Below are 22,883 nucleotides of genomic sequence, written 5' to 3' on the forward strand. Positions count from 1 at the left end.
TGTCCATTTTTAATGTGTATTAAACCGGTGTTTGTTAATTAACGTCCAATTCCCCGAATCTAACTAAGAGGTGATACTTTCAGTTTGCAAAATATACTGAAGCGCTTTGGAATTCCCATTCAGCAGAATGTAATTTATTTCTTTTATTTATTGCTGTTATTTGCAGTTCGGCATTTTTGTTTCAAAATATTGAGGTGATCTTTTTATTGAACTGTATTTGCCTGCACACGCGCACACACAAACACACACACACAAACACACACACACGCACGCAAGCACGCACGCACGCAAGCACGCACGCACGCACGTACTCACGTACGCACGCACGTACGCATGCACGCACGAACCCACGCACATACGAGTATATGGTTAAACATGTCACATTTACGCATGCTCATCTGCAAGCAATTTGGATATGGCAAACGTAATAACAAACACAAACTATTGATTGATTTATTGACATATTTGGTAACATTCAATGTTTATATAGTAATAAGATTAGATTGAAGACTTAATTCACTTGAAAATAAACATAAAAATATAAAAGAAAATTATAAGTAAGATGACGACATAAAAATAAATGTATCATGTAATATAGTTATTACAAGTTATGTTGCTTTCGTTAACTAACGATATATTGCAAATGTTTCATGTACACTAATCTATCGGATAAAACAGTTCGTGTATTAGTATTTGATTCGTGATCAATGTATTCTGTAAACAAATATCTGGAAAGAAGATGAAAAAATACATATGCAATGTTTTATGACATCGTCGAAGTCTCTCTTGGTTAACAGTATGGTAGGAAACTTGCCAGCCGATAATCCTTTTATTTTTTTTCTTTGATATATTTAAGCAGTTACTGCTACTACTGCTTCAACTACTACTACTACTACTGTTACTGCTACTGCTACTGCTGCTGCTGCTGCTGCTGCTGCTGCTGCTGCTGATACTGCTGCTGCTGCTGCTGCTGCTGCTGCTGCTGCTGCTGCTGCTACTACTACTACTACTACTACTACTACTACTACTACTACTACTACTACTACTACTACTACTACTACTACTACTATTACTACTACTACTACTACTACTACTACGTCTACTACGTCTACTACTCTTACTACTGCTACTACTACTACTACTACTACTACTACTACTACTACTACTACTACTACTACTACTACTGCTACTACTGCTACTGCTGCTGCTGCTACTACTACTACTACTACTACTACTACTACTACTACTACTACTACTACTGCTGCTGCTGCTGCTGCTACTGCTGCTGCTGCTGCTGCTGCTGCTGCTGCTACTACTACTTCTACTACTACTACTACTACTACTACTACTACTACTACTACTACTACTACTACTACTACTACTACTACTACTACTACTACTACTACTACTACTACTACTACTACTACTACTTCTACTACTACCACTACCACTACCACTACTACTTCTACTACTACTACTACTACTACTACTACTACTACATTTCTGCTACTTCTACTACTCCTACTAAAATATAGTATATTTACTAAAGGTTAATGTTTGTCTTGTTTACATAATATGGATTAAACAATAGTAATGATATTTACAATGATTACATTTAACCAAAACATCTCTCATTTATATATTTTCACGAGTGGCGTAGTCACGAGTGAAACTATTATTTTTCTATGACCAGGAGTGAAATAAAATACAATCTTACACTGAATTCAAGAAATGTTCTTTTTATTTCATGCATATATCGTGTTTTTCGGTATGTTTCCCCCTTAGAGTAAATTTATGTGGCCTCTTTGCGAAGGGAAGTAACTGCGACAAAACCTCCTTTTCGTGCGAGCAGTCCGTCCACTAAAAAAAAAGTTCCACACTTTATGGAAATGGTTATTGGAATTGAAATTATTTTTGGATAGAACTCTACTTCCATCAACGAAACCTATCATTTTTAACATTTATTGAGGCACAAAACAAGTATTTAAATAAAGCATTTCGGAAATAAAAAAAATGTTTCGCGTAGAAATAAAATTCACTGAAACTTGAGCATGTGACATTTTTGTATATTAAAAAACAATTTCAACATATTTAAATTAACAAAGATGGACTTATAAAAGTGTGAATTCGTAAAAGCAACGGAAGTCTGTGTTTAGTGCTTTTCGTAGTGTATATATTCACTGTCGCTCTCAGACTCTGGATCTTACGGTATTTTCTGCTCAGTGAAGGCGGAGGAGGTTTTGTTGTTGACACAGCGAATCAGTTTCATATCTATATTAAAGTTGAATGGCACGTTCCCGTGTGTTTACGAAGACCCCAGAGGAAATGTCGAGGATGTGCCCGAAGATGCTTTTGAGAGGGATGCAGCGCAGACTTTGAATGTTTTTAAAAAGAAAAATGAATTGTTGAACTGATGAATGTAAAGTGGAAATTGGTCAAATTCAAAATACTTGTGCATACTTGTACACGGTTAGAGTTTTTAGGAAGAAATGATCTATCAACTCTATTACTAGCACATATGGCCAAGAAAATATTCATCCGATACCTACCAAACGGGTTAACTGTGATAGAAATGAGTATGTTCCATGAAATAATTCACAAATAAATTGGTAAGTTGTTCTTTTTTAATATGTATAATAAATCGCAAAAATGCTTGTTTTATTAACTATTGCATAATTTGATTTTGACAATTCAATACGATTCGGTCAATGTGTATATTACTGCACTACATACGACAACAAACATGTACATACATGTATGTATGTAGTTTTTTCCAAGTCAATGGAAGCAAATCTTATATTATAAAAGATAGAAAAAATAGTCCCGAGTTGTCTGTACAGAGTGAAATGAGCAAGGGTTATCATTTCACTCTAGCCAGAGTGAAATTATCAAGTTATCAATCACTAATATTTTTCACTCTTAAACCGGTATGCATACAATGAATGAAGTACACGATACAAAAATATTTTTTTAAAGTCGGGTATGTGTTAACAAGAACAATTAGCTCAATATTTTCGACAAGCAAAAGTATATGTTTGTAAATGAAATTTCTTCATTTTTAATATCTAACGAAGATCTAGAAAAACGAGAATGCAAAATATGAGCCGACATCTCATAATGAAATATATATGATAATATCATTATAAACGTAGAATAGTTAACGTTTGTTCTACTCTGTAGTTTAGTCTAGTGTTTCGAAATTTATACCAAATAAACCGTAAACCAAAATTTTGTAATAGGTTGTGCTATGACGTTAGTTGTCATTCCTCAACCTATGTTTTCATTTCTTGACATGTGTTGTCATTTCCTAACCGATATTGGCATCGTGTTTGTGTATGAATGAGAATCCTGACTTGTTGTTGCTCTATCCATTGCAATTAGTTCGGTATTGTTTCGTAACAGTCACTGTCTGGCACTCCAGATTGCAATGTCGTGAGTAACACTGTGTTGGCATCCCTCCTGTCACGTTCCTCCATGCTGGCGATATTTAATGCTTCGTATGGTTCGGGTTGAGTTGCTGCAACTCCTACAAAATTGATAGAATCGTTATGTTCAACAAATATGTTAATGAAACATATGTTTAATAACTGTATACGTTTACACTTGGAATAACAACCAGCGGGACCAGCGGGAAATTATGTTTGATGGTCCTTAAGATTCCCCTATTTCTGGGAAAAATAACAAAAACATTATGTGATGACCATGCATACGTTTGATCAGCCCACATTCTAACGAGGACAGTTTTTGCAGTTCTAGTAATAAGTTGGACTTCCTTTATTTGCAAATATATTGAGGTCAGTCAGAGGAGAAATGAAAAGTACAGGCAGAAGCTAGATAGTCAGAAATGCAAATATAAACTCGTTAAGAGGTACAGATTAAATGCCCAAAACGACTCTGAATGAGGCACACAGACGTACAATCACGACAAACAGACCATATAGGCTTTTCAATAATGTTTTTAATATTTTTTTCAAACTTAAAGGTGGGTGAAGGAGCATAATATGTTGATATATACTTGTCACTGTGCACCAACTTCTACGATTACTAACGCATGTAGTAAATATATACAATTATCATAAGATAGTGACGACGTGATACGTTTTGTATTTCCAAAACTATTTTATTTGATATTTAGCAAAAACAACTTGAGGTGTATTTCATACCAGGGTTTGTTTTCTCTCGCTCGTCGTTGTGGCCTTGTCCTTCCCTTCGTAATAATCTGAAAATGAATTGGTAAAAACTCAAACATATCTATACTTCATTTGTAATTAAATAGACGCAACAATATGACAGTGTTATTGAAAACAAATTGATACCAAAATAAGCTTAAGTACCACGACGCTGACAGTATAATCATTACAACAAACCTTCGTGTGACCAAGACAGCTATAACTACAGCAGCACCCAACACTATAACAGCACCAATAACTACCCCTGTACGTGCATCCGTTGGAAATGTGTTTGATTTGACTGTGTTGTCTGGATGATTCGCTTCAGCTGAAATATAATATTGGTTTTTATTAAAAAAAATCATGAAAATCGTATTGAATGTGATGTGTGCCTCAGCACGTTACGGCGAGAAGCATACAGTGCTCAAAAGTCTAGTTTAAAAACATGTCAATCCCAATCTATAATTTTCCTTTTAAATGCCCCAATGACACTGCAGAAAACTTAACATCATGTGTAGTGCGTATTGGCAAAAAGCTAAATTCAAATTGGGATATTGGAAAAGAAGAAGATAAAGTGTCACTTATATATAGCTTAAACTATAAAATGTCTCGTAATCCATGTAAATAGCTATCTGATAAGCCTTTGTTTGTTAAGGCCTACATTACATATCAATCAATTGCTGACAGGCCCATGCTTTATGGTCGTAGTTCAACATCAGTGAGCATTTCATAACTGAGCTTATCGATTGTAACAGACAGTTTAACCTCAGGTAGTAGGTTGAAACATGTGTAGCATGATTGAGCAGTTAAAGGGCATTTATATTAAATTTGATAAAACGCTGTTGTTCTCATTATCTTTGTGTTATCAAAAAATAATTATGAATGATAAAATTCTGAACAAACACCCATTCTTATACTTTAGTGATATGGTATTCACTTAAGAAGATAGCGGTACGAGAATACAATAACACACAAAATTCAAATATAGAACATCTAAAATTCGACAAATAAGCATTGCTATAATGTTTTATTATTTTCTTTCAGATAATATATAAAGATTTTTAGTGTATTTGAAATTGTTCATTTTTTGCAGTTTTGCCCGATATCTCTTCCATCTCAAACATCAACGAGTACAGGAATGGTACAAAACTTCAACAACGTCATTTGTCATAACGTTTGTTTATCATTTAGCGCACTTGGAACAGTCAATAGAACACTCAAAATGATTTTTTAAGGCTGTAACTTGTTTGTTTGGCAATGACCTCACTCTTGTCCCAACATTTATAAATAAGTCCTTAATTAAAAAACAAACCTCATAAGAGCAAGCTCCGAATTCAAAACCATCTAATTTAAATAAAACTTGGTAACCAACTCAAATTTAAACAACGACCAATCATAACAATTATTGAATCACAACACAACACTATCTTTAAGATACATGGATATATATTCTTATTCAGAATAAAATAATCCATTATAAGTTCGAATATCATAAAGTTCTAAACCTGTTCGTCTTAGTTGAAATTAACGTTAATCAAATAAGTTTTATTTTTTTCAAGTGAGAAATTTAGAAAACTCCAACTTCTGAGATATTGTTGACGAAAATGTGTTGAAAGTTTGATGTTTATAAAAACAGTATTAAAATTTGGAATACAAAAATATGTTAAAGTTTTTTTTTAATATCCGTGTTATTTCTTTTATATGTAAATATGAAGCTAAACAATAATTTCAAAAACATACTTTAACATATAAGACATCCTTAAATACTCTTAGAAATAATAAACAAGAAATGATGAAAGTATTTTTGTAAGATATAACGAATGTGGGGATCGAACGACTGAGCCCCGAAATATTATTTTTAAAGCGTTATGTTTGCGATTTTTTACAACGGCTGTTGATAGGATTCCCTTCACACTGACATATTTTATTGAATATAATAAATCTTAATTCCGAATCGGATTCTCATTTTGACGAGTAGAAGTTATCCTTATATATATGTAGGACTTATATAGATCTGTTGATTGACTAACTCACGGGAGCAATTTAACTCTGTTTTCTTATATAACTATTACTGAATATAGGAGCTTTCGAGACGCTGGATTTCTAAGAAGTCGGCAACGATACATAAGAAGTAGACTCAGTGTTAGTTTTTACTTCGAGTGTGAAAAAATATTAGATGTCAATAACTGAAGAGTCTAGGAGGACTTGAACCCGATACACATTGCTACAGCATTTCCAAAATGATTCATCTCTGTTGAAATTTCTCACCCTCAACATAGTGTTGACAATTGGCTCCACTGTAGCCCTCGCGGCAGTGACAGCGACCTGTAATATCGTCACATTTGGCGCCATGGGACCCCTTCAAATTGCACGTGCATGTTTCTTTGCAGTCGACACCATATTCGTGTGGACCACACGCTGAAAGGCAGTTTTAAATCCCATTGTTATGAACAGACATATGGAAAATCTTAAATGTATTTTTAATACACACGCGAGGATGATATGAAAAGTGGTCACATCTGACATTATTTAATACCAAGTGATTACTGATATACTTTTAAAACAGCAGAACATAGGGAATGGTAATCCTTGATTACAATTCCTGCACCACATTCACGAATTGGCATGCAAATAGTGAATCGTAATTCTGAATTTCAATGCCAGCACCACATTCTGAAATTGGCATGAACATTGGGAATGGTAATCCTTGATTACATTGTCAGCACCACATTCACGAATTGGCATGCAAACAGTAAATGGTAATCATTGATTTCAATGCCAGCACCACATTCTGAAATTGGCATGAACATAGGGAATGGTAATCCTTGATTACAATGCCAGCACCACATTCACGAATTGGCATGCAAATAGTAAATGGTAATCTTTGATTTCAATGCCAGCACCACATTCTGAAATTGTCATGAACATAGGGAATGGTAATCCTTGATTTCAATACCAGCACCACATTCACTAATTGGCACGCAAATAGTGAATGGTTATTTTTGATAACAATGCCAGTATCAGAATCTAAAAACAGCATGAACATTCTGAATGGTTATCCTTGCAGACATTCTGTCATCACGATCTGAGAATGACATGGTCATACTGAAAATACTAAATGGTTATTCTCGAAGTTATTCTGGGATTCTACATTGGTTCTTTGAAAATATAAAAGAACTTTCGTGAATACTAATGAATGCAGGTTTTAGTACTGACATTTTGCTTTAAGTCTACTATATCGAAGTATCTTAGAAATACTGAGTATTCTGCGTGGGTCAGTGTTGTTCTGACGCTAGAAAGTTACAGAGCGCAGAATTCCGACATTATACCTACATGTTATATGTAAATACATAATTCAGCATGTGAATATTTTAATAATATAGGACAATACGTCGTGGTCAAACGATACCTTTCTCACAGAAGGATCCCACCCACCCGGGGGTGGCTGAACAGTTACACGTGCCAGTCGCTGCGTCGCATGTTGAGTTATTCTGGCACATGCAAATGTTTCTGCAGTTCGAACCATAATGTCCAAAAGGACAGACTGTAAATGTAATATTTTAGTAGTCAGAAATAAGAAAATAACAATTTTAAGCCAAATGATTTCTAAAATTAGTTGTTTACGACGGTAAAAATAACAATCTGACAAAATAACGAAACTATCTGCGGAGAGCATTATTGTATGCTGTATAACTTCGAGTGTGAAAAAAATATTAGATGTCAATAACTGAAGAGTCTAGGAGGACTTGAACCCGATACACATTGCTACAGCATTTCCAAAATGATTCATCTCTGTTGAAATTCCTCACCCTCAACATAGTGTTGACAATTGGCTCCACTGTAGCCCTCGCGGCAGTGACAGCGACCTGTAATATCGTCACATTTGGCGCCATGGGACCCCTTCAAATTGCACGTGCATGTTTCTTTGCAGTCGACACCATATTCGTGTGGACCACACGCTGAAAGGCAGTTTTAAATCCCATTGTTATGAACAGACATATGGAAAATCTTAAATGTATTTTTAATACACACGCGAGGATGATATGAAAAGTGGTCATATCTGACATTATTTAATACCAAGTGATTACTGATATACTTTTAAAACAGCAGAACATAGGGAATGGTAATCCTTGATTACAATTCCTGCACCACATTCACGAATTGGCATGCAAATAGTGAATCGTAATTCTGAATTTCAATGCCAGCACCACATTCTGAAATTGGCATGAACATTGGGAATGGTAATCCTTGATTACATTGTCAGCACCACATTCACGAATTGGCATGCAAATAGTAAATGGTAATCATTGATTTCAATGCCAGCACCACATTCTGAAATTGTCATGAACATAGGGAATGGTAATCCTTGATTACAATGCCAGCACCACATTCACGAATTGGCATGCAAATTGTAAATGGTAATCATTGATTTCAATGCCAGCACCACATTCTGAAATTGTCATGAACATAGGGAATGGTAATCCTTGATTTCAATACCAGCACCACATTCACGAATTGGCATGCAAATAGTAAATTGTAATCTTTGATTTCAATGCCAGCACCACATTCTGAAATTGTCATGAACATAGGGAATGGTAATCCTTGATTTCAATACCAGCACCACATTCACTAATTGGCACGCAAATAGTGAATGGTTATTCTTGATAACAATGCCAGTATCAGAATCTAAAAACAGCATGAACATTCTGAATGGTTATCCTTGCAGACATTCTGTCATCACGATCTGAGAATGACATGGTCATACTGAAAATACTAAATGGTTATTCTCGAAGTTATTCTGGGATTCTACATTGGTTCTTTGAAAATATAAAAGAACTTTCGTGAATACTAATGAATGCAGGTTTTAGTACTGACATTTTGCTTTAAGTCTACTATATCGAAATATCTTAGAAATACTGAGTATTCTGCGTGGGTCAGTGTTGTTCTGACGCTAGAAAGTTACAGAGCGCAGAATTCCGACATTATACCTACATGTTATATGTAAATACATAATTCAGCATGTGAATATTTTAATAATATAGGACAATACGTCGTGGTCAAACGATACCTTTCTCACAGAAGGATCCCACCCACCCGGGGGTGGCTGAACAGTTACACGTGCCAGTCGCTGCGTCGCATGTTGAGTTATTCTGGCACATGCAAATGTTTCTGCAGTTCGAACCATAATGTCCAAAAGGACAGACTGTAAATGTAATATTTTAGTAGTCAGAAATAAGAAAATAACAATTTTAAGCCAAATGATTTCTAAAATTAGTTGTATACGACGGTAAAAATAACAATCTGACAAAATAACGAAACTATCTGCGGAGAGCTTTATTGTATGCTGTATAACTTCGAGTGTGAAAAAAATATTAGATGTCAATAACTGAAGAGTCTAGGAGGACTTGAACCCGATACACATTGCTACAGCATTTCCAAAATGATTCATCTCTGTTGAAATTCCTCACCCTCAACATAGTGTTGACAATTGGCTCCACTGTAGCCCTCGCGGCAGTGACAGCGACCTGTAATATCGTCACATTTGGCGCCATGGGACCCCTTCAAATTGCACGTGCATGTTTCTTTGCAGTCGACACCATATTCGTGTGGACCACACCCTGAAAGGCAGTTTTAAATCCCATTGTTATGAACAGACATATGGAAAATCTTAAATGTATTTTTGATACACACGCGAGGATGATATGAAAAGTGGTCACATCTGACATTATTTAATACCAAGTGATTACTGGTATACTTTTAAAACAGCAGAACATAGGGAATGGTAATCCTTGATTACAATTCCAACACCACATTCACGAATTGGCATGCAAATAGTGAATCGTAATTCTGAATTTCAATGCCAGCACCACATTCTGAAATTGGCATGAACATTGGGAATGGTAATCCTTGATTACAATGCCAGCACCACATTCACGAATTGGCATGCAAATAGTAAATGGTAATCATTGATTTCAATGCCAGCACCACATTCTGAAATTGTCATGAACATAGGGAATGGTAATCCTTGATTTCAATACCAGCACCACATTCACTAATTGGCACGCAAATAGTGAATGGTTATTCTTGATAACAATGCCAGTATCAGAATCTAAAAACAGCATGAACATTCTGAATGGTTATCCTTGCAGACATTCTGTCATCACGATCTGAGAATGACATGGTCATACTGAAAATACTAAATGGTTATTCTCGAAGTTATTCTGGGATTCTACATTGGTTCTTTGAAAATATAAAAGAACTTTCGTGAATACTAATGAATGCAGGTTTTAGTACTGACATTTTGCTTTAAGTCTACTATATCGAAGTATCTTAGAAATACTGAGTATTCTGCGTGGGTCAGTGTTGTTCTGACGCTAGAAAGTTACAGAGCGCAGAATTCCGACATTATACCTACATGTTATATGTAAATACATAATTCAGCATGTGAATATTTTAATAATATAGGACAATACGTCGTGGTCAAACGATACCTTTCTCACAGAAGGATCCCACCCACCCGGGGGTGGCTGAACAGTTACACGTGCCAGTCGCTGCGTCGCATGTTGAGTTATTCTGGCACATGCAAATGTTTCTGCAGTTCGAACCATAATGTCCAAAAGGACAGACTGTAAATGTAATATTTTAGTAGTCAGAAATAAGAAAATAACAATTTTAAGCCAAATGATTTCTAAAATTAGTTGTATACGACGGTAAAAATAACAATCTGACAAAATAACGAAACTATCTGCGGAGAGCTTTATTGTATGCTGTATAACTTCGAGTGTGAAAAAAATATTAGATGTCAATAACTGAAGAGTCTAGGAGGACTTGAACCCGATACACATTGCTACAGCATTTCCAAAATGATTCATCTCTGTTGAAATTTCTCACCCTCAACATAGTGTTGACAATTGGCTCCACTGTAGCCCTCGCGGCAGTGACAGCGACCTGTAATATCGTCACATTTGGCGCCATGGGACCCCTTCAAATTGCACGTGCATGTTTCTTTGCAGTCGACACCATATTCGTGTGGACCACACGCTGAAAGGCAGTTTTAAATCCCATTGTTATGAACAGACATATGGAAAATCTTAAATGTATTTTTAATACACACGCGAGGATGATATGAAAAGTGGTCACATCTGACATTATTTAATACCAAGTGATTACTGATATACTTTTAAAACAGCAGAACATAGGGAATGGTAATCCTTGATTACAATTCCAGCACCACATTCACGAAATTGGCATGCAAATAGTGAATGATAATCATTGATTTTAATGTCAGCACCACATTCTGAAATTGGCATGAACATAGGGAATGGTAATCCTTGATTACAATGCCAGCACCACATTCACGAATTGGCATGCAAATAGTGAATGATAATCATTGATTTTAATGTCAGCACCACATTCTGAAATTGGAATGAACATAGGGAATGGTAATCCTTGATTACAATGTCAGCACCACATTCACGAATTGGCATGCAAATAGTGAATGGTAATCATTGATTTTAATGTCAGCACCACATTCTGAAATTGGCATGAACATAGGGAATGGTAATCCTTGATTACATTGTCAGCACCACATTCACGAATAGTAAACTAGGAGTGTGATACTGTTAAAAATACAGCTCCAATAACATAAGCCCTAAGCGTTTTTATTTACTGATTAATCAGTTTCCATTTCAAAAGGAGGGCCTTGCATTAGGCAATATTATGAATTAACGAATTTCTATTTTAATATATTAGTAAATATAACCCAAATGTCACCAAAATTTCCGATGAAGTTTTTAAATTATTTGCCGAGCATATTATTCACCCAGTTAAAATCAGGCTGTGAACGGAGCAGGGCTTGATACGTTGCTTACCTCTAACGCAGGTACCATTTTCTGTAATGAATCCAATACAACACTTTGTCACGTTGGTGGTGTTGATTATGTAGTAATACATCGGCTCATATATACGCGCAATTCTGTAACACATGTGTACATGCACGCATCAGAATAAATGAGTAAATGATGAAATTGACTGCCCGGATGAGATCCCCATCCTTTGTTGAACTCATTACTGTACAATACCGTCAAGCGTTTTAGACTTTTGTTGTCACACATATTTTACTGTTCATATTTGGCTCAAACTTAAACAGCTAACACCTAGTAGTTGTTATGATGCACGCCGTATGCATTGTCCAAATGCTTGTGTCTTTGTTTGGGTTTATATTGAGTTGAATCATGTCGTGCAAAATTAATGTCCATTCCATTGAAAACGTCGTTTTTCATGTAAGCTTTTGAAACTATATTCATCGAGAAAGATTATAAATATTTCAAAAATACCTATTTGGTTTGGGTGAATACAGCTGTTTAAATAATTGTTAGACGTTTGTCTTTTATTTTCGGTATTTACTCCAGTATCTATCCAACACTAGTTCACAGTTAACTATGTATTATTAATCTAATCTGGTTAAAACATTCAATAAATGATTTTGTCAAAGATATTTTAAAATTTCCAAATAGGACAGATTCACAGTTTGCTAAGTTAATATTTTAAAACATGTAGTTGTTAAAACGTTATTGGTACAAGTTTGAGTCATATCTTATTTGTGATATCTTATTTTGCATTTAATTGGTAAATTTAGAAACTTTAAAAGGTGATAATGAATACTTCCAACTCTCCGGTGTATAGTGTTTTTTCTCACTGTATTTCCCGTCTGTGTAGTAATTATAAAGCATGTCAGTCTGTCTAATCATCGATAAATGTTTGTGATGGGATCTAAATATCATCCATGTATTTTTGAAGATTTCAGAAACATCAAAAGAAGATATCGATAAACGTGAAAATAATAATTATGTCAGTGTATTTCACGTTTCACTTGAAAAATTGTATTGTCATTCTAGGGTGACGTAAGCTACAAAGATATACGAGGAATATGACGGTCATGAAAGTTTAAAGGAAAATTGAAAATAAGTGAGGAAATTTCCTTTAAGTACATGTAGAAAAAATACCATATTCAGTAAAAACAATTATATGTTGTCTTATGCACCAGTCAAGTGTTACCACGGCCCCCCAGGTACGGGGAATAACGGGGACTTTGACTTTCGGTCCAGCCAACCCCGGCTTAAATCCCCGCCCTGCGGGGACGAACAGATGGTAAAATCCCCGCCACATGCCCCCGCACCCCAGAGTCCCTCGGTAAGGCCCATTCCCCGCTATATTTAAAACGAAGACCAAACCACTGCATTCAACCGGCACTACGGGGCCACCTGAAAGGTTAAAACACGGCCCATTTCCCCGGCTATCCCCGGTATACCCCCGGACCTGGGAGGGCCGTGGTTACAATTGACTGGTGCATTACGCTACCATGTTATTCCTCCAGCGGTAGGACATTGTGCAATTTAACCTACCTTGTTTTTTTTTTACATTTATTGATAATCAGGTCCAGCACTTCTTCCAAAAAGCCACAAGAACTTTTGTAGATCTCTAGGCGATAGACCATGACATCTTTTTTCACCCTCTCAACCGCTCTGAAATTATATTCGAAGATCCCTAGAAGTAAGTGTGATTACGTTCTAAGTAGTTCACATGGTCAAGTTTGTTTTACTAAAAGTCTATAACTGACTACATGTTTGCTGAATTACATTGATAAAAGGCGAAACACACACTTTAAATATGTTTTACTCTCACATGAACATATGTGTAAAAGTGCACACAGTCAACTTATTAAGCTCAGCTTTGCCACAAAAACATATTGATTCATAGCGGCATCATTCTCTAACATTGTTCGGGTAACCTAGTATTTAAATGTACACCTAAACAAGCTCTACGATTGTTTTAGACAATGTAATGCAAAGGCTTTCGGAAAATATTTTGCGCTTATCTGTCTTTAGAGTGAATACATTAATTTGTTAACAATAAGTACCTACATATGTGTATGATAGTACCTTTCGATAAAAGTGTAATTAGAAGCGCCGTTTGCGCAACCTTTCTGGTCTCCTGCCCCGAAGCCGCCATTCATCGCTGCCACTGCCAGCAAAAACACCAACTTTTGTAAATATATTAAATCCATACAACTTTTTTTAACATCAATACGAACAAGCCAAACAATTTACATTTCCGAAGCTGTTCATCCTATGTTTGTAAATAGTTTAATATTCATAGATCCTTGATGATATTTCATTAATGTAAAGAAAACACTTGACAAAACATAACATCAATTTCCTTTTTTAATTAGCATACACGATTTAAATGTCATTGAATCTACATTTTAAAGCCTTTATTTTAAAAACTAAAAAGGAAGGAAACACTTAGTGCCTAACTTGAGTAAACTGTACTCTATAATTAATTTTGTATGTCTTGTGCTCCAATATTATCAAACATAGCAATTTATTTTGGCAAAAAGTCACAGAAATATAATGAGAGTGCAATATGTGTATATATGAGACAAAAAAGACGTTTATTCCGGATTTAATGCTGAGAACAAGCTTGTTAGCCGGGCAATAATGCAAGTTTATGCATTTTTATTTCAATATAATTCAAATAAATGTGATCGTTCATTTTTGGTGTCAATCATGAAGTTTGGTCATTTATTGACCATATTAATTATCAGTATTACATTTCGATTAATACCAAAGTTAATATTGGGTCTGACACCAGGCATCAATTAAGGAATGAATTGCGGGACTGATGTCATTATCGGGGTATGAACGCAATTGGGATGGTCAAAGTGTGTGGAGTCCGAAGCACCCACCCCATCTCCCAAGTGCAATTCTGTTTTCACTGCGAGTATGTAGGCTGTTTTTTTTCGAGCATATTGATAACAATATTTTAAAACCTATGTCTCATTGATATATACGTATTTGATCAGAATTGTTACAGTACAATTTAATTTTGTATTTAAATTTTATCTTTTCAGTAAAGCATTTAATAACTGTCGTTTTGGCTTTATTAACTTTTATTTCACACCTACTTAATTATATTTTAAGGATTATTACGATTCAATAAATAATTAATTGTGTGTCAACAGTATTTATTGAAAAAAATAATATTAAGTGTATGCTTTCAAGTGGTCTATAGACGTGTATGAATGCATAAAAGCATCATTTATATGCACAATTGAAGGTATCAAATTGTTGTTTTTCACTGTTTCGATTTGGTTTGGTGAACCATAATAAAACAAATTCTGTGTTCTAACATGAGTGAGCTACATTTGAATGGAAATCTAATATCTTTTCTCTTACGCTTACATTCAAAGTCAGTTTCATCGGCATACATCGGACAATGAGGAGAAAAAAATAACCTGTGATATCATTTCTTACATCGTTTTTGAAATATTGAATATTTAAATACAATTTTGTATGAAACAGCGAGAACTCAATATTATTCCACTGATACATATTATGTATCTTATAACATTTTATTTCTCATACTAGTAAAACCCCGGACATATGAAATACTTGCGCAAACTAATTCTATTCAATTGATGCTTATGTAAGAATCATTTGAAAGCATAATTACATTATATGGCATACATTCAATTGCTTTAAAACAAAAGAACTACTGATTTCAACATGTATGGCCATTGTGTGTCACACGTGCCAGAGTGTTTTAGCGATATCAAACGACATAATAATTGAGGGCTAAACGCAAAGGTTAGTGCAATACAGATTATTAACATCCTAGTCCGATACACTTCTACAATACTTTATTATTATTATTAAGCAGACATCTCATCCGACGCAGCCACACGTCCGATCATAGTAAGTTTCAGATACGGACATGAAGTCGATACTGTGATGAAAAAAAGCGAGATTTCTTGCGGGATCCACTTTTGCAGTCGACAGGGACTACCCGGAAGAAGTCAGGCAAGCTAGAAAAAAGATATGGCCTATGTTTAAGATATACAGCGCCGAGCATAGATCTGCATGCGTACAGCTGCGCTACCCGGCTTCCCTTGAAGTAAATGGAGAAATCATCCGTGATGAATTCCCTGATTGGAATAGGCTATTGAATCGGCCTTCATACAATGGGAAGTCCGGGTATATTAACCCTCGAAGTCAAATGATTGAGCATTCAACGCAATCTCCCCAAACTCAGCCAAATATCTTTGCGACACGTCCTCCACCCCCGCTATTTAGAGAACAGAATCAGGCCGGTAGTGAAAGAGCCAAATTCATTAACGATACTACAAGACTAAGTGCTTCTCAACCGCTGAAAAGTAACGTTGACAGTTCTCAGTCGCAAATAAACACTCAAGTTTTAAGCAGCAGTGTTAGTAAACAAAAGCAGCGTGGTCGACCTCGGTCAAGAGTACAGTCAGTGGCCAATCCGCAGCGAGCTCGTTCAGCTAGTGGACGCCTACCAAGGAATACGTCACAGGTACCGAAGACCACAGCCAATCAGAATCAAGGTCAACCAGTAGTGAATGGAAAATCCCCAGCCTAGGATACGCGAAGCGACAATAATGTAAACACTGTACCTACAGTTAGGTTCGTCCTACTTAATGTGCAAGGATTGATTACAAAATCGCACAATAAACTAAACTGTCAAGAAATTGAAAACTTATTCTGTAACAATGACGTTATATGTTTTACAGAATCCTGGGGTGCGGAGCATATCGATTACAGTAAAATCGGGTTTAATCATTTCATATTAAACAGAACAGAAAAAACTATTAGGGACCACACGTAATTTGGGAGGTATTATTGTATATGTTAGAGAGGAAATGGCCCGTGACAACATGCTTTTATTAAATTATTCAGATTCTCTCTTTTGGATTAAGCTTAACGGTGATCATTTCAAATAGGACACCGACCTTTTTCTTTGTCTTTTTTACATTGTGCCTAGTAACTCTAGTAGGCAGGCTCTTACCGAGTCGAATGTATATGAAACGATTTTAGAAGACATTATACACATACAATATATAAATAACGGTACGCAGTGCTCATTTATGTTACTGGGTGACTTAAATTCGAGAATAGGAGCACTGCCTGACTATGTTGCTAATGATACTGACTCACTGTTTTTTCTCGATTTATTACCTGAGGATTATAAAACGGATAATAAATAACCACGAATATCGTCGGATAAAGGGACAAATTCAAATGGTTCGCTGCTGTTCGATTTTTAAAACAGACAGGCCTTAGAGTTGATAATGGCAAAGTGTGTAATGATACCGGTGCATGTACTTATTTTAGTCATAATGGTTTGAGCTTAGTAGACTATTGTATTGTTAGTCAAAATATTTTAAAAGTTTGCTTTCATTTATTACGCACGAGCCTAATTTAATTTCTAATCACTGTGTGTTAGAATGTTCAATATTTGGGAAAACAGGTACCAATAAAACTGATAATGGCAGTACCGGCGAATATAACTACTCAAAACATACTTCCGATAGTTTTTACTATAAATGGAACGATCAGAAAAAGGGCCATTACACCGCAGGTTTATATGATAACAATTTACAGAATAGACGACTTGCTGAACTTACTAGTAGAATTGAAATTGCCACTACAAGTGTAGATATTGATCTGTGTTTGCATGATTTTTCCGTGTGTATTGAGTCGGCCAGTAGGCCATGGTTTGGTAAACAAAGCCATCATAACAGCCGCAATTCACAAAATATATCACAAAAGAGTCCACCGATAACTGGGAGTTATCAACTTTTTGAAAATATTTGCTAGGAAAACAGAAAAACGTTTTATAATAAATTAAACAATTTCAGAAAAGAAAAATCCGACATTAATAGACAGGCAATGATTGAGGCTCGCAGCATATATAAGAAAAGTGTCAGATCATTTCACTATGAAAACAAAACAAAATATAAACTGCACAATTATGAAATACCCGATTTAAAAATGCTAAACTATACTGGAAGTTGTTGAAAGATGGTACAAATGCTAAACAGCCTCGAAATATTTCATTAGATTCTTTTACTAATTATTTTAAAACAATAAATAACCCAGTAGATATATTTTTTAACCAGATGAGGATGTTTTGAACTTTAATGAAACTATCCTAAATAATGAAATGAAGGACAGGACCAAATTAAATCATAAATGAATTTATTTTTCATGGTAAAGATGTATTAGGTCAGGTACTGCTGACACTTTTTAATAAAATTATCAACATGGGATATTTTCCAGACAAATGGAGTGGAGGATATATTATTCCAATTCACAAGAAAGGTTCTATAGAGGATGTTAATTTTTTTAGAGGTATAACTTTACTAAGTGTTGTTAGTAAATTTTTATACAAAATGTATTAATGAACGCCTTAATAATTGGGCTGAAAGTAATTATATTTACATTGAAGCTCAAGCTGGGTTTCGTGCCAAAATGGGTACAATTGACAACAGTTTTGTATTAAATAGTTTGATAAGCCATGTGTTCAATAATAAGCAGCAGTTATTTTGTTTATTTGTCGACTTTTCTAAAGCGTTCGATTATTTACTTGGGAAAGCATATATGGTACAAGTTGTATAAATTAGGACTTAGAGGGAAGTTATTTGAGGTCATAAAAAGCATGTATTCACAGGTTAAATCTAGAGTAAAACTATTAAATGAGACTGGAGAAGTCTTTGAAAGTTTATTAGGCGTGAGGCAAGGTGAACGTCTCAGTCCTTTCTTGTTTTCATTATACCTTAATGATCTGGAAGATGAATTGTTTCTAAAGGGAGCCAAAGGCATTGATGTTTCTTTGATAAAATTGTTTTTGTTACTGCATGCAGATGATATTGTTATTTTTGCTCAAACTAGCGAAGATATGCAACATAATTTAAACATTTTATATGAATATTGCTCGAAGTGGAAGTTAACTGTCAATAAAGATAAATCAAAAATAGTTATTTTTAGAAAAGTGGGGAGATTATCCGACAATATGCATTTTTACTTTGGTGACTCTGAAATTGAGATTATCTCAAGATATTGCTATCTTCGAGTTGTTTTGACGTCTGGTGGATCCTGGGTAGAATGTCAAAAAACTCTTTCTGGTCAAGCTCAAAAAGCAATTTACAAGTAAAAGATATTTTTTTTTAATTTACTGATTTATCAGTTAAACATGTCCTTGATTTATTTGACAAGTTAGTTAAACCTATTCTGTTTTACAGCTGTGAAGTTTTGGGTTACTCACAAGCCAGCATCATTAAAAGAATTCCTACAATGTTTTGTAAAAGTATCTTGGGTGTTAAAGTGTCTACTCAGAACGATTTTGTATATAGGGAGTTAGGTAGACTTGATATGTACATGCAAAGATTGACCTATATAGTTAAGTACTGGCTTAAGATCTTAAATTGTGAAGACAGAAAGCATATTAAAGTTATGTATAATGTATTACTTCATGATTTTGAAAATAATCCCAAGATTACTAATTGGGTATCAATGTTAAGGAATATGCTATGCAATATTGGTTTTCATGAGGAATGGCTTGCACAAGGGGCTGGCAATGTAAATGCTTTTATCAATATCTTTAAACGACTTGTCAAGGACACTTTTATTCAAAAATGGTATGGTAGAATAGAAAATTCCACAAGAGCATCTTTCTACAAGGTTTTTACAAGTTTTGAATTAAGTGATTATCTGAATCATGTTACTGTATGCAGATGGTATTGTTATTTTTGCTCAAACTAGCGAAGATATGCAACAGAATTTAAACATTTTATATGAATATTGCTCGAAGTGGAAGTTAACTGTCAATAAAGATAAAACAGAAATAGTTAAATTTAGAAAAAGTGGGGAGATTATCCGACAATATACATTTTTACTTTGGTGACTCTGAAATTGAGATTATCTCAAGATATTGCTATCTTTGAGTTGTTTTGACGTCTGGTGGATCCTGGGTAGAATGTCAAAAAACTCTTTTTGGTCAAGCTCAAAAAGCAATTAACAAGTTAAAGATATTTTTTTTATTTACTGATTTATCAGTTAAACATGTCCTTGATTTATTTGACAAGTTAGTTAAACCTATTCTGTTTTATAGCTGTGAAGTTTGGGGTTACTCACAAGCCAGCATCATAAAAAGAATTCCTACAATGTTTTGTAAAAGTATATTGGGTGTTAAAGTGTCTACTCAGAACGATTTTGTATATAGGGAGTTAGGTAGACTTGATATGTACACGCAAAGATTGACCTATATAGTTAAGTACTGGCTTAAGATCTTAAATTGTGAAGACAGAAAGTATATTAAAGTTATGTATAATGTATTTCTTCATGATTTTGAAAATAATCCCAAGATTACTAATTGGGTATCAATGTTAAGGAATATTCTATGCAATATTGGTTTTCATGAGGAATGGCTTGCACAAGGGGCTGGCAATGTAAATGCTTTTATCAATATCTTCAAACGACTTGTCAAGGACACTTTTATTCAAAATTGGTATGGTAGAATAGAAAATTCCACAAGAGCATCATTCTACAAGGTTTTTACAAGTTTTGAATTAAGTGATTATCTGAATCATGTTAATATTAAAAAAAATATCGCATAGCTCTGACAAGATTGTTAGTGTCAGAACATAGATTAAATATTGAAACTGGTAGATGGACTAATATACCAAGAAACGAAAGAGTATGTAATTCATGTAACAAATTAGAGGACGAGTACCACTTCCTATTTGAATGCAAGTTATTTGATGAAATTCGAAAACAATACCACAAGAAATGTTATACAACTAGACCAAGTATGTTTAAGTGCATTGGTATGTTAAAGTTAAATAATATTAATTTAATTAGAAATATTGCTGTTTATGTATATAAAGCTTTTGAAATAAGACGGTTGACTACAATATTATCATTAGTTTTATCAACAAGCATTACTTTTACTAGACAGAAGACTCTGGTTATAGATTGGCCACACTGAAATAAAAACAATACTCCACATGGTATCTAGGCCATGTATCATGCAATCAAAAGTTCATTGATTATATTTTACATGTATGATATAAGTCAACAAATACACTTTCATTCATAGATAGTTATATAACTGTTACTTGCAATCTAAATCTGGTTGGTATCGTTTAACAGTTTATGATTATAGGATTGACATATTATTCACTTATCTGAGTATTCATCAGTGTGCACTGTCATATCATGAGTCGTCTCCCTTTAAATTTGACGTATGTTTAAGATTTCACTGAAATATCCAATAGTTGTCAATGCACATATATATACGGTAACTGAATTTATTTTATATATCCGATATGTATTAATATGTATTTTGCTCTCTGTTAACATTGTCTTCCTTTGTTGTTTTTGTTAATCCACGTGTTTTGTTTAAATACCAGGAAGTAAACAATATCATATGACCAAAATAAAAAGTAATCAAACGAAGCATTAGGTCAACATCAACTATTATTTGTTTTTGTGGTATTTTCAGTAGTAACTTAGTTATTACATATTTGTTAGGCAATTAAACCATAATGTGCCACTAGTCAAATAACCATTTTGTAAATGCAATGTACATGTATTTGTCTGTTCGTCGTTGTGTTATTTGCATAGTATTCTGTTGAAATGTTTGATCAGGGGTCATATTGACCTATTTCAAACACATCGTCTGTATATACTTTTTCGATGAATAAACGTTCTTCTTCTTCTTCTTCTTCTTCTTCTTCTTCTTCTTTCTCTTCTTCTTCTTCTTCTTCTTCTTCTTCTTCTTCTTCTTCTTCTTCTTCTTCTTCTTCTTCTTCTTCTTCTTCTTCTCATCAGATAGGAAAACAACTTAATTGGTTAGCAATACTGTTAGCAAAGAATCAGGTTGATTTAAAGGGGCATATAAGCATGGTATACTATAGTAAGAAATCTCTGGAAATATATGTTTGGCAAATGTACTTACACAAGACATAAAGTATTAAGTTAATACTCTCCTACCAGTATGAAACTTACATTTATAAATGAGGTATTTTCTCGTAATTAGGACTTGGTGTATCCTAATAAGGACTAAGTGCCTTCTAATTACAAGATACAATTTCATTAATAAGACTAAGCATATGTTAATTAGCACTTAGTATATCCTTATAAGGTTTACTATCATCTAGATATCACGTTGTATCTCCTAAATTACAAGAAGTGACATTAGTTCGCTTCCATATTATATATATACTCGTACTTCACTGTGCTTCGTATTTGTATTTGGGGCTGTTTGGGTTGTGATATACTGTCAAAATTAAAGATCCAACAAACTGTCATAAAATAATTTTAAGAAATCTAGTTGATTAGTTCAAATTATTTCGTTTGCAATTAAGAACTATTCATATAACAATGGTCAATGTAACAACACAAATGTAGTTTCTGTAGCTGTATTTGCTTGTAAATTTTAACACCACCAGTGACAAAATCAAATCATTATTGCCGGAACCTTCATCGAAGCTTATTAAAGCCTCAATCTTTCAATTTAATAATGAGTAGAAATGTATTTTCGGATAAACTTGGACATTTATTAAAATTTACCTCTCTGACTTGGATTCTTCGAAACTTCACAATCCATGTTTCCAAACCAGATATAGAATGTAAGTATTGTATAACTTTTCCTTTATTTTAGACTTGTTCTCGAATGAAAATATTTGAATATTATATTCATGAGGTTGGTTGACTTCATTTCATAGATATTGTTTTAATTTACATAACATATGTGAAACTTCATTATTTCTCAAGATTTGTAATAGTGAATTAGATATAGAATAGAATATAAGAAGTACCTCCATGATTTCTTTCTTGTTTGAATGAACAC

At 34.3% G+C, this 22,883-nt stretch overlaps 1 protein-coding gene across 4 annotated transcripts; it reads right to left on the reverse strand.

The window, feature by feature from the left end:
• Nucleotides 1–442: 442 nt before the first annotated feature.
• On the reverse strand, nt 443–21,443 carry LOC128206069 (multiple epidermal growth factor-like domains protein 10). Of its 4 annotated transcripts, XM_052908201.1 has the most exons (14): nt 21,216–21,443; nt 14,111–14,213; nt 13,574–13,693; nt 12,041–12,144; nt 11,061–11,210; nt 10,661–10,795; nt 9,638–9,787; nt 9,238–9,372; nt 7,979–8,128; nt 7,579–7,713; nt 6,438–6,587; nt 4,368–4,497; nt 4,164–4,219; nt 443–3,526 (listed from the first exon to the last, which is right to left on the reverse strand). In XM_052908201.1, the coding sequence occupies exons 1-14, from the start codon at nt 21,226–21,228 to the stop codon at nt 3,378–3,380; spliced, it is 1,680 nt and encodes a 559-aa protein (XP_052764161.1). In that variant the 5' UTR covers nt 21,229–21,443; the 3' UTR covers nt 443–3,377. The 4 variants fall into 4 exon arrangements, with proteins under 4 accessions (XP_052764161.1, XP_052764160.1, XP_052764163.1 ...); XM_052908200.1 differs by lacking the exon at nt 21,216–21,443 and having other exon boundaries at nt 14,111–19,760; XM_052908203.1 differs by lacking the exons at nt 7,579–7,713; nt 21,216–21,443 and having other exon boundaries at nt 14,111–19,766.
• Between the last annotated feature and the right edge of the window lie 1,440 nt (nt 21,444–22,883).

This window comes from Mya arenaria, chromosome 10 (genome assembly GCF_026914265.1).
Source record: "Mya arenaria isolate MELC-2E11 chromosome 10, ASM2691426v1".
Taxonomy (NCBI): domain Eukaryota; kingdom Metazoa; phylum Mollusca; class Bivalvia; order Myida; family Myidae; genus Mya; species Mya arenaria.